This window comes from Choloepus didactylus, chromosome 6 (genome assembly GCF_015220235.1).
Source record: "Choloepus didactylus isolate mChoDid1 chromosome 6, mChoDid1.pri, whole genome shotgun sequence".
Taxonomy (NCBI): domain Eukaryota; kingdom Metazoa; phylum Chordata; class Mammalia; order Pilosa; family Megalonychidae; genus Choloepus; species Choloepus didactylus.
In genome coordinates, this window is record NC_051312.1 from 79,102,359 (window position 1) to 79,117,071 (window position 14,713).

A 14,713-nucleotide genomic window follows, 5' to 3' on the forward strand; every position below is an offset into this window, starting at 1 on the left:
TTATTGTAAAGATACAGATATGGACAAGTGGTATTGTCATAAGGATATACATATAGATCAATGGAATGTTATAAAATGTCCAGAAGTAGCCCTACATGTACAATGTCAATTGATTTTCAACAATGATGTCAGGATACTTCAATGAAGACAGGTTGATTATATATATATACATATATATATATATATATAATATATATATATATAACATATATAATATATATATATAACATATCATATACAAAGTTAATACAGAAATTAACTTGAAATGGATCATAGACACAAATGTCACCACCAAAACTATAAAATTTCTACAGGAAACCATAGAAACCATAGATAATCATTGCAAACTTAGGGAAGACAAAGGTTCCTGGACAGAGTCTGGAAAGTAATAAATACAGTAAAAGAAAATTAATAAATTGACTAATCATGATTGAAACTATCTGCTTTTTGAAAGATACCATTAAGAAAGTGAGAAGACAAGCTGCAAACTGGGAGAAAAATGTTTAGAAAACACATATTTAGCATATATTCAAAATATTTAAATAAAATAGCTCAATATTAATAAGACACACACCTCATTTAAAAAAAAATAACTCTTTTGGGAAATGGTTTGGAAATTTCTTATAAAGTTGAATGTAGTCTCATTATACAATTTGGCAATTCCACCCATTGATAGTACCCAAGAGAAATAAAAATCTACTCCCACAAAAAAAGTGTACATCATTGTCCATATCAGCTTTATTCATACTAACCCCAAACAGAAGTTGACCTAAATGCATTCTTACTGATCAATGGTTAAAGGAATTCCAATTTTTATATACATATAGAATATCCTCAGCAATAAAAAAATTAACCTATTCATTTGTATAATAATATATTGCAGACCTCAAGAAAATTAAGATGAGTGAAAGAAGTCAGACAGTATAAGTACATAGTGTAGGATTCCATTCTTTAAAAATGTAAGAAAACAACTTATCCATAGAATTGAAAGGAGATCAGTGGTTACTTATGGCAAGGCTGTGGTCTTAATTAAAAGTGCACAGGAGTACTTTTTGGAGTGACAGCAATATTACACATTGTAAATGTGGTGGTAGTTACATGGGTGTTAAAACTCTTTGACTGAGACTGTACATTTAAATAAACGCATCTTATTTAATGTAAATTATATCACAATAAAATTGAATTTAAAATTTAAAAAATTCAGAAGTTACCTAATAAGGATTTTAAACAAAGTTTCCTTAACTCCAGGGTCATGTTATACTAGATTCCTTTAAACTGATAATCACAGCTCCATTGGAATTTGAGTCACACAAATAATAAACTAGAAACTCTTTTTTTTTTTTTTGGAGGAAAAACAGAAGAGAAAACACCTGTGCTAAGAGGTACTCAGTCATGCCTTTTTCTTGTATCCAACAACCTGTGATCATTAGCAAGTTAAAACAGTACATTGCTGATAGCAGCCCACAACTTTTATTTACATGATGTGGATCCTTGCTCTTTGTAAAATCCAACTCCTTCAGTGAAGTTGGTTTTGATTCTGCAGGTCTATGTGAATCCAACAGGATCAATACGTGGACCTAAATCTTTTCCAAGTCGTTCCATGAGGCACAACAGAGCTCTTTATTTCCAGTCCTATGTGCTTCAAAACTCCTTCATACTACTTGGATCCTCTGGAGTTGCAACATATCTACAACCTCATCTTAAGTGATTGTGATGGTTTGAAGATGTATGTGCCCCAGAAAAGTATGTTCTCAAAACTAATCTATTCCTATGGATGTAAACCTACTGTACGTGGGAACTTTCAATTAGGTTATTTCAGTTGAGGTACCCCAGGTGGGTTTTAATCTTCTTACTGAAGTCCTTTATAAGGGGATGAAACACACAGAAGACAGAGAAAAAGACACAGAAGCTGAGAAAGCAGGACACAGAAGCTGAGAAAGAAAGCCGCAGATGGAGCAGCCAGTGCTGAAAGCAGAGACCCAGGAGAGAAGGAAAGGACCAGCAGACTCCACCATGTGTCATGTGACAGAGGAGTCCAAGATTGCCAGTAGCTGGTCTTTGGGGAGAAAGCATTGCCTTAATTGGACATATTTGTGACTGCAGAATTATAAGCTTGTAAGTTAATAAATCCCGATTGTAAAGAGGAACCTAAGATGGCGACTAGGTGAGACAGAGAAAAAAACACCTCCATGGAAAACACTAGATAAAAAACCAGAAAAGACCCAGAACACCACTTCCAAAGTAGCACCAGCTGGACAAGTTCTGCTAAAGCCACGGGGAATGTGCGTTTGGTGAAACCAGGAGTCTGCATTCTGAAACGAGTGAGTGAGTAGGCTGAATCCCTCGGCCATGCTGTGCTGGGGGGAAATGGTGGATTGGACTTTAAAAAAAAAATAAAAGCAGCCCGGGAACAGCTGCAGATAAGACGGGAGTGGTCTGGACTAACATCTCGGTGTCTGGGGTGGAGGATACCCCTTCCTACACCCACTGCTGATTGTCTCAGGTCCAGGGAAACAAAGGGGAGACACACAACTTGCAGCAGTCTCCCCAGTGGATGGGGCTATTCCTGCCCGGGCCGAACAAACGGCGCAGAGCCAAGCCGGGAGGCCCAGCCTCACAGCCGTCGCCCCAGCGGGCAGGGCTGCTCCTGCCCGGGGCCGAGCATATGGCGCAGAGCCCAGCCAAGAAACCCAGCCTCCCAGCCATCTCCCCAGCAGACAGGGTTACTCCTGCCTGGCTGAACACACACCGCAGACCCGAGACAAGAAACCCAGCCTGACAGGGAGTCTTTCCTGCAGCATCACTCACATGACACAATATTGGCCATGGACATTGGCCTTGAATACACCCACGGCTTATTGACCTGGAGCTGGGAAAGTGGAGCTATGTGGAAAGGGGGAAGGTAACGCGTCCCATTCAACCATCTTTGTAGCGGGCTGGGAACGCCCCTACACAGCCTGGCAGCCCAGGGCTTCCCTGGAGGCCGGCGCTCACTTGTGACGTGGCACGGCCCTCCCCCCCTCAACAGAGATCCTGGAAAAGCACAGCAGGGAGGGGGGAACCACTCAAAAATCCCAGGGAACCTACGCCAATACCAAGGACTTTTGTGTCAGCAGCAGAGAACAGCCTTGTATCTCTGGGAACACCTGGGAAATTTGATTGTTAAACCTGCCGTTCCTCCCTAACCACTCAGGCACACACCCCTCATTGAGGGCAGACAGCACCAACAACACACCCAAATTAAGTGCACCAATTGGACCCCAAAAGAATCAGATCCCCACATAACACAAAGTTGGGGAGAACTGACTTGAGGGGAATAAGTGACTCACGGATGCCATCTGCTGGTTAGTTATGGAAAGTGTATGTCACCAAGCTGCAATTCTAACAAATTAAAGACTCACACTTGCCATCTGCTGGTTAGTAAGAGAAAGTGTACGCCACCAAACTGTGTCTCTGAAAAATTAGATCGATATCCTTTTTTTTTTATACAACTTGAAAGAACCCTATCAAAAAAAACAAATGCCAAGAGCCCCAAAACAACAGAAAATCTTAATGCATATGATAAAACTAGCTGATATCAAGAATCCAGCTCCAAACACACAAATCAAGATTTTGGAAGAAACGTTGTACCTTGCAAAATTAATTAAAGAACTACAATCAAAGAACAAAAACATGGCAAAGGATTTAAAGGACATCAAGAGGACCATGGCCCAGGATATAAGTGCCATAAAGAAGACCCTAGAAGAGCATAAAGAAGATATTGCAAGAGTAAATAAAAAAATAGATCTTATGGAAATAAAAGAAACTGTTGGCCAAATTAAAAAGACTCTGGATATTCACAATATAAGACTAGAGGAAGCTGAACAACATCTCAATGTCCTAGAAATCCACAGAATAGAAAATGAAAGAACAAAAGAAAGAATGGAGAAAAAAATTGAAAAAATCGCAATGGATCTCAGGGATACAATAGATAAAATAAAACGTCCAAACTTAAGACTCATTGGTGTCCCAGGAGGGGAAGAAAAGGGTAAAGGTCTAGAAAGAGTATTCAAATAAATTGTTGGGGAAAACTTCCCCAACCTTCTACACAATATAAACACGCAAAGCATAAATGCCCAGTGAACTCCAAATAGAATAAATCCAAATAAACCCACCCCAAGACATATTCTGATCAGACTCTCAAATACTGAAGAGAAGGAGCAAGTTATGAAAGCAGCAAGAGAAAAGCAATTCACCACATATAAAGGAAACAATGTAAGACTAAGTAGTGACTACTCAGTGGCCACTATGGAGGCAAGAAGGCAGTGGCATGACATATTTAAAATTCTGAGAGAGAAAAATTTCCAATCAAGAATACTTTATCCAGCAAAACTCTCCTTCAAATTTGAGGGAGAGCTTAAATTTTTCACAGACAAACAAATGCTGAGAGACTTTGCTAATAAAAGACCTGCCCTACTTCAGGTTCTAAAGGAAGCCCTACCAACAGAGAGACAAAGAAAGGAGAAAGAGATATAGAGAATTTTAACAGACATATATAGTACCTTACACCCCAAATCACCAGGACACTCATTTTTCTCTAGTGATCACAGATCTTTCTCCAGAAGGGACCATAAGCTGGGACATAAAACAAGCCTCAAGAAATTAAAAAAAAAAAAAAAATTGAATATACTCAAAGAACATTCTCCAAACACAATGGAATACAAATAGAAGTCAATAATTTTTGATCTATAACTCCACTATTTACTTCCTACATGATAAAAAATACACAAACTCTAAGGACAAATCAGTGGTTTTGAACTCAATGTAAAATATGTAATTTTAGACAACTATATAAAGGTGGGGGGATGAAGGAGTATAGGAACATAGTTTATGTGCCCTATTGAAGTGAAGGTGGTATCAAAGAAAAACAAGATTGATAGGGATTTAAGAGGTTAATTTTAAGCCCCACAATAAACACAAAGAAATTATCAGAGAATATAACCATAGAGGTGAAAAGTAGAGTTTGGGTTAAGAGAAATGGGGGAAGGGGCAATGGGGAGTTAAGAAAGGAGTGTAGGGTTGCTGTTTGAGATGAAGGGAAATTTCTAGTAATGGATGGTGGGAAAGAGCAAAACATCATTCTAAATGTGATTAATCCCACTAATGGTAGGACTAGGGAGGGAGTGGAATGGGAAGATTTAGGCTGTATATATGTTTCCACAATTGAAAAAAGAAAAAAAAAAAAAGACAGTCTAACTAGATGACAATTGAATGCTAAGGATGAACTTGGATGGGATTGGAGGGTGGAGGACAGGTGGCTCGAAGGGACGCAGTTGAGACATAAGGAAAAGGAAATATAGAATGTAAGCATTGTATCATTGTTGAATCCCTTATACTTCTTAGCTGCGCTTAATGGAATTACATAAAAGAACGTTCTTGTTCATGGGAAGTACATACGTGAATTATAGTGTATGTTCAAGGATGTGTGCAGCTAACTCTCATATGTTCAGAAGACACAGAAATATATGATGGATGATAGATAGGGAGGGAGGGAGGGAAAGAAATAGCGATGTGACAGCATGTTAAAGTTGGTGGATTGAGGTATCTGGGGAAGGGGGTCAGGAGTATGATGGAATTCTGTGTATGGGGCTAGTATTGTTTTTGCAGCTATTCATGTAACTTTGAATTTATTACAAAAAAAAAAAAAAAAAAAAGAGCAACAACCAGATTCATCCCCCTTCCGCATAATTTCCACACCCTCTTTCAATATGAAGAAGTTATGGTGATCACTGCCTAGACGAGCCCTGAAGGTTGAGAAAGTGATTAATCGAGAGGAAGGGGTAGCAACAGACAAGATAGGATTTAACAAAGGATTATGAATACTGAATCTTTATATAAATATTTTGTTTAGATGCTAGCATAATAGAATGGTTAGAAGGAAATAACTGAAATGGTGGAACTGCATCCCATAGCATTCTTTGAAATTTCCTCTATAGCTACTCATTAAATTGTACTTTGAAAGTTATCAACATACCATATATATGTTGTATTTCACAATAAGGAAATAACTGAAATTGTAGCATTGTATCCCATAACCTTCTATGAAATTTCCTAAATACTTGTTAAATTGTACTTTGAAAGTTAACACTGTTGTGTATATACGTGAAGTTTCACAATAAAAATGTATTAAAAAAATGAATTACAGGGGAAAAAAAAAATCCCGATTGTAAAAGCCAACCCAGTTCTGGTATGTTGCATTTCAGCAAAGCTTTAGCAAATGAAAGCAGTGATCAACTGAGCTTTTATGTAACTGAAAGACCTTGGTTATCAACTGATTTAGTTTTCCAGGGCTACGGTAAAGAAGTACCACAGAATAGATGGCCTAAACAAGCGTAATTTATTTTCTCACAGTTCTGGAGACCTGAAATCCAAAGTCAAGCTGTCAGTAGTACCATGCTTTCTCTGAAATCTGTGTAGGATTCTGGGTGTGGCTTGCAGGCAATCCATAACTCAGTCTCTGCCTCTGTATCAAGGCCATCTGTCTCCTGTCCTTCTTCTCTCTACTACTACTCATGGTGTCCACATTTCCTCTGCTTATAAGGGCTCCATTCATACTGTATTAGAGCCCATCCTGTTTGGTCTAAAATTGACAAATAACATCTTCAAAAATCCTATTTACAAATGGGTCCATGTCCACAGGGCCAGGTGTTAGGACTTGATTATGTAGAACATGATTCAATCCATAACACCAATGTGTGGCCCAAAAAATCATCTCAGAGTTTGCATTCTTCAGTTTGCTTTGTGCATCTTTAAAGTAATAGCCCACCTGTGTGATTAGGATGTCACACCATTTAATTACATATAGAAGTGAGTACAACTGCCATTTTCTGCCACCTCCTTTCACCTCAAGGAAAATTGAGAGGGGAAAGTGGTTAAACTTTTTATGATAAATAGATGGATAGGTAGGTAGGTAGGTAGGTAGATAGATGAATATATAGTTTTTGATAGTGTTCAAATCCTCAGCATCCATGTTCTAAAATTGTTATAAAGGATTTATTACAAAGACATAGCCTGAATATTTTATTGAAGAAATGACATTTGATTTTTACCAAAGAGGGAAAAAATTCCTAAAATTTGTTATCTATTATTATCCCCATTTCACAAATGAAAGTCAGAGAAACTAAATGTTTTCCATGCAGCCATTAAGCTGAGGAGAAGAGTCAGGAATAAAAACTACTTATCTCTGATACTGTAGATAAGTTTCTCTTAACAATTACACTATGTATTATAATATGTTGTTGTTATTGAAACTCTTTATTTCAGAATGTCACCAGACTTGATGGGTTGAAGCAAACAAAGGCCCTCCTTAAATACTACCTTGGAAGTATTGAGTCAATAACTACCACTTTAATACTTAATTGGCATGAAGAAATGTCTAGAAAATATAAGCACATGAATCTTAACAATGTCATAGAGTGTTTTAGGAGGAAGAATTTGGTAACAGCATTGTTCATAATATTAGAATCAGCAAATATTTAGAGAAAACAGGCCTCAATGTAAAATTAGCTATCTGTTACTCTTTAAAATAGATTTAAAAGATTGTCCCCCAAATATTTTATGAGTGAAAACAATGACTTAATCACAACACTAAAAGTGATATAAATAATAAGTCAATGACAATTTTTTTTTTGCTAGAGACCTTGTGGGTTTACAGAACAATCATGCATGAACTCCAGGATTCCCATATGCCACCCTTTTGTAAACAACTTGCATTGGTGTGGTACATTTATTACAATTGACAAAAGTACATGTTTATAATTATACTATTAACTATAGTCTACTATTTAACTTCAGGTTCATTTTTGTGTAGTGCATTTTCATGGATTTTTTTTTTACTTTTTATTTTATTAACATATATGCAACCTACCATTTCCCCATTAAACCACATTCAGATATATTTTTCAGTGCTGTCAATTATGTTCACAATGTTTTTCTACCATCACTGCATCCGTTACAAAAACATTTTGATCATTCCAGATAGGAACGCTACATTTTAAGCCTCAACTCCCTATTCCCTATCCCTATCCCTTCCCCTGGTTAACTTTATTCTAGATTAAGGTTTTATGAGCTTGGCTATTACAATTATTTCATATCAGTGAGATCATTTCAAATGTGTCATTTTCTGTCACAAGACATTTTGAAGTATGAAAACATCGTCTACTCAAAGGAACAATAGAAAGTGACAGACACAATCCTTGAGGAAGCTCAGACATTGGAATTACTAATCAAGGAAATCATAAATAAATTCAGTAAGCTATAGAAAAATATGGACAAATATGGACAAAGAACTAAAGGAAATCATGAAAATGACATAAGAAAAAAGCAGGAATTCAAGAGATGGCTATTTTTAAAAGGAATGAAAAAAATAAAAGCTGGAGCTGAAAGGTATAATGATTGAAATAAAATAAAATTACCAGAGGGGTTCAACAGAAAAGTGGAGGAGGCAAAAGAAAGAATTTCCAAAATTGAAATTATTCAGTGTGAGTACACAAAGAGAAAAGAATTAAGGGAAGTGAATAGAGACATAATGAAGTGTACCAACTTATACATTAGGGTAGTTCCAAAAGGAGAAGAGAAATATAAGAGGACAGAAAGAATACTGGAAGAAATAATGGATGAAAACTTACCAAATTTGAAGAAATACATGAATGTCCCCATCCAAGAAACTGAATGAACTCCAAGTAGGATGAACTCAAAAATACCCCACAGGGACACACTATAGTCAAATTGTCAAATGCCAAACACTGGGAGAATCCTAAAAGCAGCAGGAGAGAAGCTTCTCATCACATACAAGGGATCTTCAGTAAGAAGATATACAGAAGAGCAAAAATGCCCAATATTGTTAGTCATTAGGAAAATCCAAATCAAAACCACAATGAAATACCACTTCATACGCCCTAGTATAGCTGTTACTTAAAAAATGGAAAATAACAAGTGAAGATGAGAATGGGGAGAAATTGGAATTTTCATACATTGCTGGTAATCAAGTAAAATGGTCAAGCTGCTGTGGAAAATAGTTTGGTGACTCCTCAAAGTTAAATGTAGAATTACCATATTAGCAAGCAATTCCAGTCTTAGGAACATGCCCCAAATATTTGTAATAGGGACATAAAGAGGTATTTGTGTACCTACTTTCACAGAAGCATTATTAATAATAGCCAAAATGTGGAAACAATGCAAGTTTCCATCAATAGATTAATGGAAAAACAAATGTGGTATATACACACAATGGAATGAATTGTAAAATTTTTAAAAATTAAATTAAAAATTTTAAATCCATAAAAATAAATGAAGCCCTGATATATTCCACAACATGCATAAACCTTGAAAAATTATTATAAGTGAAATAAGCCAGGCACAAAGAACATATTGTATGATTCCACTTATAAGAAATATCTAGTAAAAGCAAGTTCATAGAGATAGAAAATAGATTAGAGGTTGCCAGAGGCTGGGGTGGCAGTGGGTGTGTGTGTGTGTGTGTGTATGTGTGTGTGTGTGTGTGTGTGTGTAATAGGGAGTTGTGGCTTAATGATAAAGTTTCTGGTTTGGGTGATGAAAAAGTTTTGGAAATGGATGATGTGGATGGTAACACAACATTGTAACTGTAATTAATGCCACTGATCTATACACTTACAATGGTTAAAATGACAAGTTTTTTGTTATATATGTGTGTGTGTGTATGTATATGTATGTTACCACAATAAAAAAAAAAAAAACTTAGAGTCATGCAGGAGCAGATAGAAATCCCAATTAAGCAAAATGTTGGGGGAGAGCAGGAAAAACTTATAAGGGGAAAGGACAAATGTACATAGTTCAGAAGCATGATAGACTCCCGCCAGATCAAAATAAGAGGAGCATCTAACTATTTTCTTCTCATGACTGTTGTTGTTTACTATTTTCTACCCACATCATATTAATATTATTAGCTTTGTACTTGATAGCCATTTTCGAAATCTTCTTTATATGATATAATTAGAAAAGTACCAGGCTTACAGATAAGAAAGAGATTTTTTGATGGGATCAATCTCTTTCATAATATTTATGCCACGATATTATAAAAATATATTTATATTCATAAATCATCCACAATTTATAAAAACCCTTAATTACTGGGATGGAGTTATTCATATTTATATCTGCAATGTCTAAAATGATAACCTGCTACATATTAGATGTCAATGCATGCATTCTGAGTGAATGAATAGAATAATGAATACATGAATAAAATTTAATTCCTGATTTTTAAAATTATAAAACTATAATCTTAGTAGTATTACCTGGAAAACATAAATGGGACCATCAGAAAAAATAAAACCAGAGTGTCTACCTCATAAATCACCAGAAAACATAAATTTCAAAAAAAAAAATCCCCCTTTATAAAAGAGAGAAAATAAAGGCTATCCAAAGAAAGCAGGAAAAAATAAGGCAGGAGGCAAAAAATATGTTAATTCAACCAATAAAGGTTAATTATTTAAAATACACTACAAATTACTCAAAATTCAAAGTGATTTTAAATACATACATACGTGCAATAAAAATGGGGTGCATCAGAAGCAAAATGTGCTTGAAGTATGCACAAAGTTTTGTTTTGTTTTGTTTTTTAGTAAACAGAAAAAATACCAAACACACCAAAGTCAGACCCAGAAATATGGAAGGAAATATTAATGTCAAAGTAGAAATCAAAGCAAGAAAATATTGGATCGACACCATGTTTCAGAAACAATAGATGAAATTCTTGACAGTGCAATTAAAGCTGACTGTATCAAATTGTTTCCTGTCCAAGTCTGATAAGCATTCTTTACAACCAAAATAACAGAAAGCACTGAAATGATTTTCCTCATTTTGTGAGTAAACTTCTCTTTAACCATATCACAGCTTATTAGCTGATCGTCAATTTCCTTTGTCATCACTGGTGTGGCCCTGAGAAAATAATTGCAAGGCTAATAAAACCTTGCAATTGGCATATGGTTAAAAGAATAATATGGGTTTATAATACAATAATTATGTTTCTTTGAAGATCAAAATTGTCATCCAAATTTTTTCTGTCAAGCTTGTAAATGCATATTTTATCTTTGCATACATTACATTTTTCAAATTGCTTTCACAGATATCATTAAAAGAAACAAGGATTACAACATTCATATATATGTAGGTATAACATTTAAACACATACAAGTACAAATACATATGCACAGATACATATGTAATTTACACAATTGATAGCTATGGAAATAAAGAGACTTTTGAATTTATTTCTGATAAATGTTTACATAGAGAAAACCAAGTTGTTACAAGTAGTTGAACAAACTGGATCATAACTTTTCAACAGTGAAGTCTTAACTATATATATCCATGCAACAAAAGCAAGGAGAAGAATTAGGGAAAATTTGCTAAATCTAAACTGAAAACAGAAAAATATTTTTGCAATTACTTCTGCCATATTCTCCAAAATACCTATCAGAAAAATGAGATAAATTTTCTCTTTATATTCTTCATATTTCCTTTTAATAGTAATATCTTTAATTATTATAAGCTTATGATGCCAAAACAAACTTAAAATGATTTCAGGACATCATAAATTAATTTCTTCTGCAAGGAATATTGACTGATACTGTGCTGTGGCTGTGGGCAGGGATATTGAAGGATAACATCAACACACAAATATCCCCATTTATAAAGTCCATCATCTGCTATCTGTCCTCATTCCAAACCTCATAAGCAATAACTTTTGTTCCTTTCTAGACATCCCTCAATTCTTAAGAACCGTGTTTCTCTCTCCATATGATAGTGTGTTCATGGTATCAAAAAATGGATGAATTCCAGCCATAGCTAAGTCTCTTTAGAAATCAACCAAGAAAAATTAAACGCTCATTTTGAGGATTAAGGGAAGGGCAGGTAACAAACAAGAGTATTCTGACCATTGGCCACCTAATCAAGAACTAGTGTCTCACTATTTCCCGATTCCTCCTTTTCAAGGGGGTGATTCATACTTCACTTGCACCACTACAGAATAAATGAATTCTATTTGGGTAGGAAAATAACATAGACATTCACAATAAGCATGATAAATTGTACTTAGCAGTAATCAGAGATTTGCAGAAATAAGCATTTTCTAAGGAAACCCAACTTTCCACAACATTTCTATCTTCAAACTATGTATATGGAATCAAACTTGCATTTCTGAGAATATCATAAGCAGGTCACGTACAATAAAAGCCTTTTTCCACTTTATCATACCTCCTACAAAACCAGATATCCTGTCATCAGCCTTTAATATGTCCTTTAATACCTTGGTTTCTAGATTGTGAAAAAGTGAGTTGAATGCAATCTGGTCCTGCTGCCCAGGGCCTTGGTTGAACACCATCACAATCCTACAATCAGTGTACACACACAGCCGTTCACATTTAACTTCCTTGATCTCTGTGTCCTACTGCTCTGAACCCTTAAAGAAAAATATGTTACATATCCCAAGGGGATATTTCAGAGCATCACAGACAGGAGTACTGTTGTGGGAATCCAGCTTAACTCTATAGAAAGAGGAAAAAGAATAAGAGCTTTCCATTCTTAATGCCCAAATGATGATACAAAATAAGTAAATAATTTCGTTTGTATGTATCTATAAGTTATTTTCAACCAAATAACTTGATTCTAATAAGATATTCGGAAATATAAAGCTCATACTGAAGACTTCATGGGGTGCAGTCTAGTTTCTACAGGAAGTAGTCATGAGAAAACAGAGATATTCTGGTAATTTTGAGAAAAACACAGCACATACATTCCAGAGGAAACTAGCAACTGGCTATAAATCTGGCAATTATAATCAGTATTTGAAACAGAATCCAGAACAAGACCACTGTTTTCAGAAGATCTCCTTCATTTTTTTCCTTTATTCGTTTGTTCCTAAAAAAACTGAATCATAAGTTTTATTCAATCAAACTTAGGATAATAATGGGGCTAGTTTTCCCCAAGGATGAAAAGGTACTGAGCTCAGAGAGAGGCTGTTATGCCAGTGATTTTGAGATTCTCAGGACATTATTTGCAGGGCACCATTTACCATCCTCCCTTTTCATGGTCAAGAACTACTCCCAGAAACACTTTAGCAGCTCTTGCCTAAACATGTGGATAAGAGAAATCCTTCCCTTCTCTTCTTATCCCTAGCAAATGTTTTTTTTTTTTTCATATGCTGTGGGATTTGCTGTCCTTAGAACCTGAAAGGATTCTTGGGACACAGTCTTGTATCTGCTTGGTTTTCACCCCATAGACAACAGGATTCATAGTGGGAGGCAGGAGCAGATAAATATTTGCCACCATGATGTGGCAAGATGGAGGGATAATGTGGTCCCCAAAGCGGTGGGAAAATAAGGAGAAGAGAGCTGGACTGTAGGAGAAAACAATGGCACAGATGTGGGCAGTGCAGGTGCTGAAGGCCTTCTGCCGAGCATCTGCTGATGAGAGGCTGACCATTGCCTGAAGGATCATGGTGTAGGAGACTGTGATGCACAGGATGTCAAAGCCCCTAATCAAGAGGGCAACCATCAGGCCATAGACAGCATTGACCTTGACATTGCCACAGGATAATTTGGCTATGGACATGTGGTCACAGTAGGTATGGGAAATTACATTCCCTCTGCAATAGGGCAGGCGTTTGGTGAGGAAAGTAAGGGGAATGATGAGCAACACACCTCTCAGGAAGGTGGCCAGCCCAGCCTTTGCAATAACAGGATTGGTGAGGATAATCAAGTAGCGCAGAGGGTAGCAGTTGGCCACGTAGCGGTCCAGGGCCATAAGCATGAGCACCCCGGACTCCATCACTGTGAAGGTGTGGATGAAGAACATCTGGGCCAGGCATTCATCAACGCTGATTTCCTTGAGGTGGAACCAGAAGATGCTGAGGGTTTTAGGGATTGTGCTAGAGCATACCACAATGTCAGTGAAGGAAAGCATGGCCAAGAAGTAGTACATGGGCCTGTGCAGGGAGTCTTCATAGTGGATGAGGTAGAGGAGTCCACAGTTCCCCACCATAGCCACAACATACATGGAGCAGAATGGAAAGGAAATCCAGACATGCATCTCCTCCAGGCCTGGGACTCCATTCAGAATGAATGATGCTGGGGCCAAGTCTGTTTTATTGAGCATTAGCATCATTATCTGTTATGGTCATTTATGTGAGTTTCTTAGGGTAAGAAAAAGAGAAGGGAAATGCAGATTGTTGTCATTGTCTCACCCTCCGTCAACTTTTTAAATTCCACAGTGCATTTTAATGATCAAGCACCACATTTTCTGGACTATCAGAGAAAAGCTTTTTGTTTGCTTGTTTATGTGTTGTTTAGTCATTAATTAATTGATCAGTTCATTCAGCAAATTCTTATTCAGTACCTACTATTTCCCAGTTCTCATCACCGACACCGATTCTACGTCAATTTGAAAAAGACTGTATTCCTATCCTCATAAATTTTTAATCAAGTGAAAATGTGTTCTGACTTTTCTGAAGGGATTTTTTTTAGGATACCTACTTAATTCTTAACAATTAGACACATTTCCCTTTGAAAGTAATGTTAAACAAAAGTTCCTGGATAATCTCACCAATGACCCAACAGTTGCAATGAGGATGTTTTTGTTCTTCATGAATTGCTGATGTTTATTTTGCTTACTATATTCAAGCACTGTTGTAAGC

The 14,713-nt window shown here is 36.3% G+C and overlaps 1 protein-coding gene across 1 annotated transcript; it reads right to left on the reverse strand.

Moving 5' to 3' along the window:
• Positions 1 to 13,215: 13,215 nt before the first annotated feature.
• Positions 13,216 to 14,181, reverse strand: LOC119537450 (olfactory receptor 52N4-like). The gene has a single exon (XM_037839899.1). The coding sequence runs from the start codon at positions 14,179 to 14,181 to the stop codon at positions 13,216 to 13,218; it is 966 nt and encodes a 321-aa protein (XP_037695827.1).
• Positions 14,182 to 14,713: the final 532 nt, after the last annotated feature.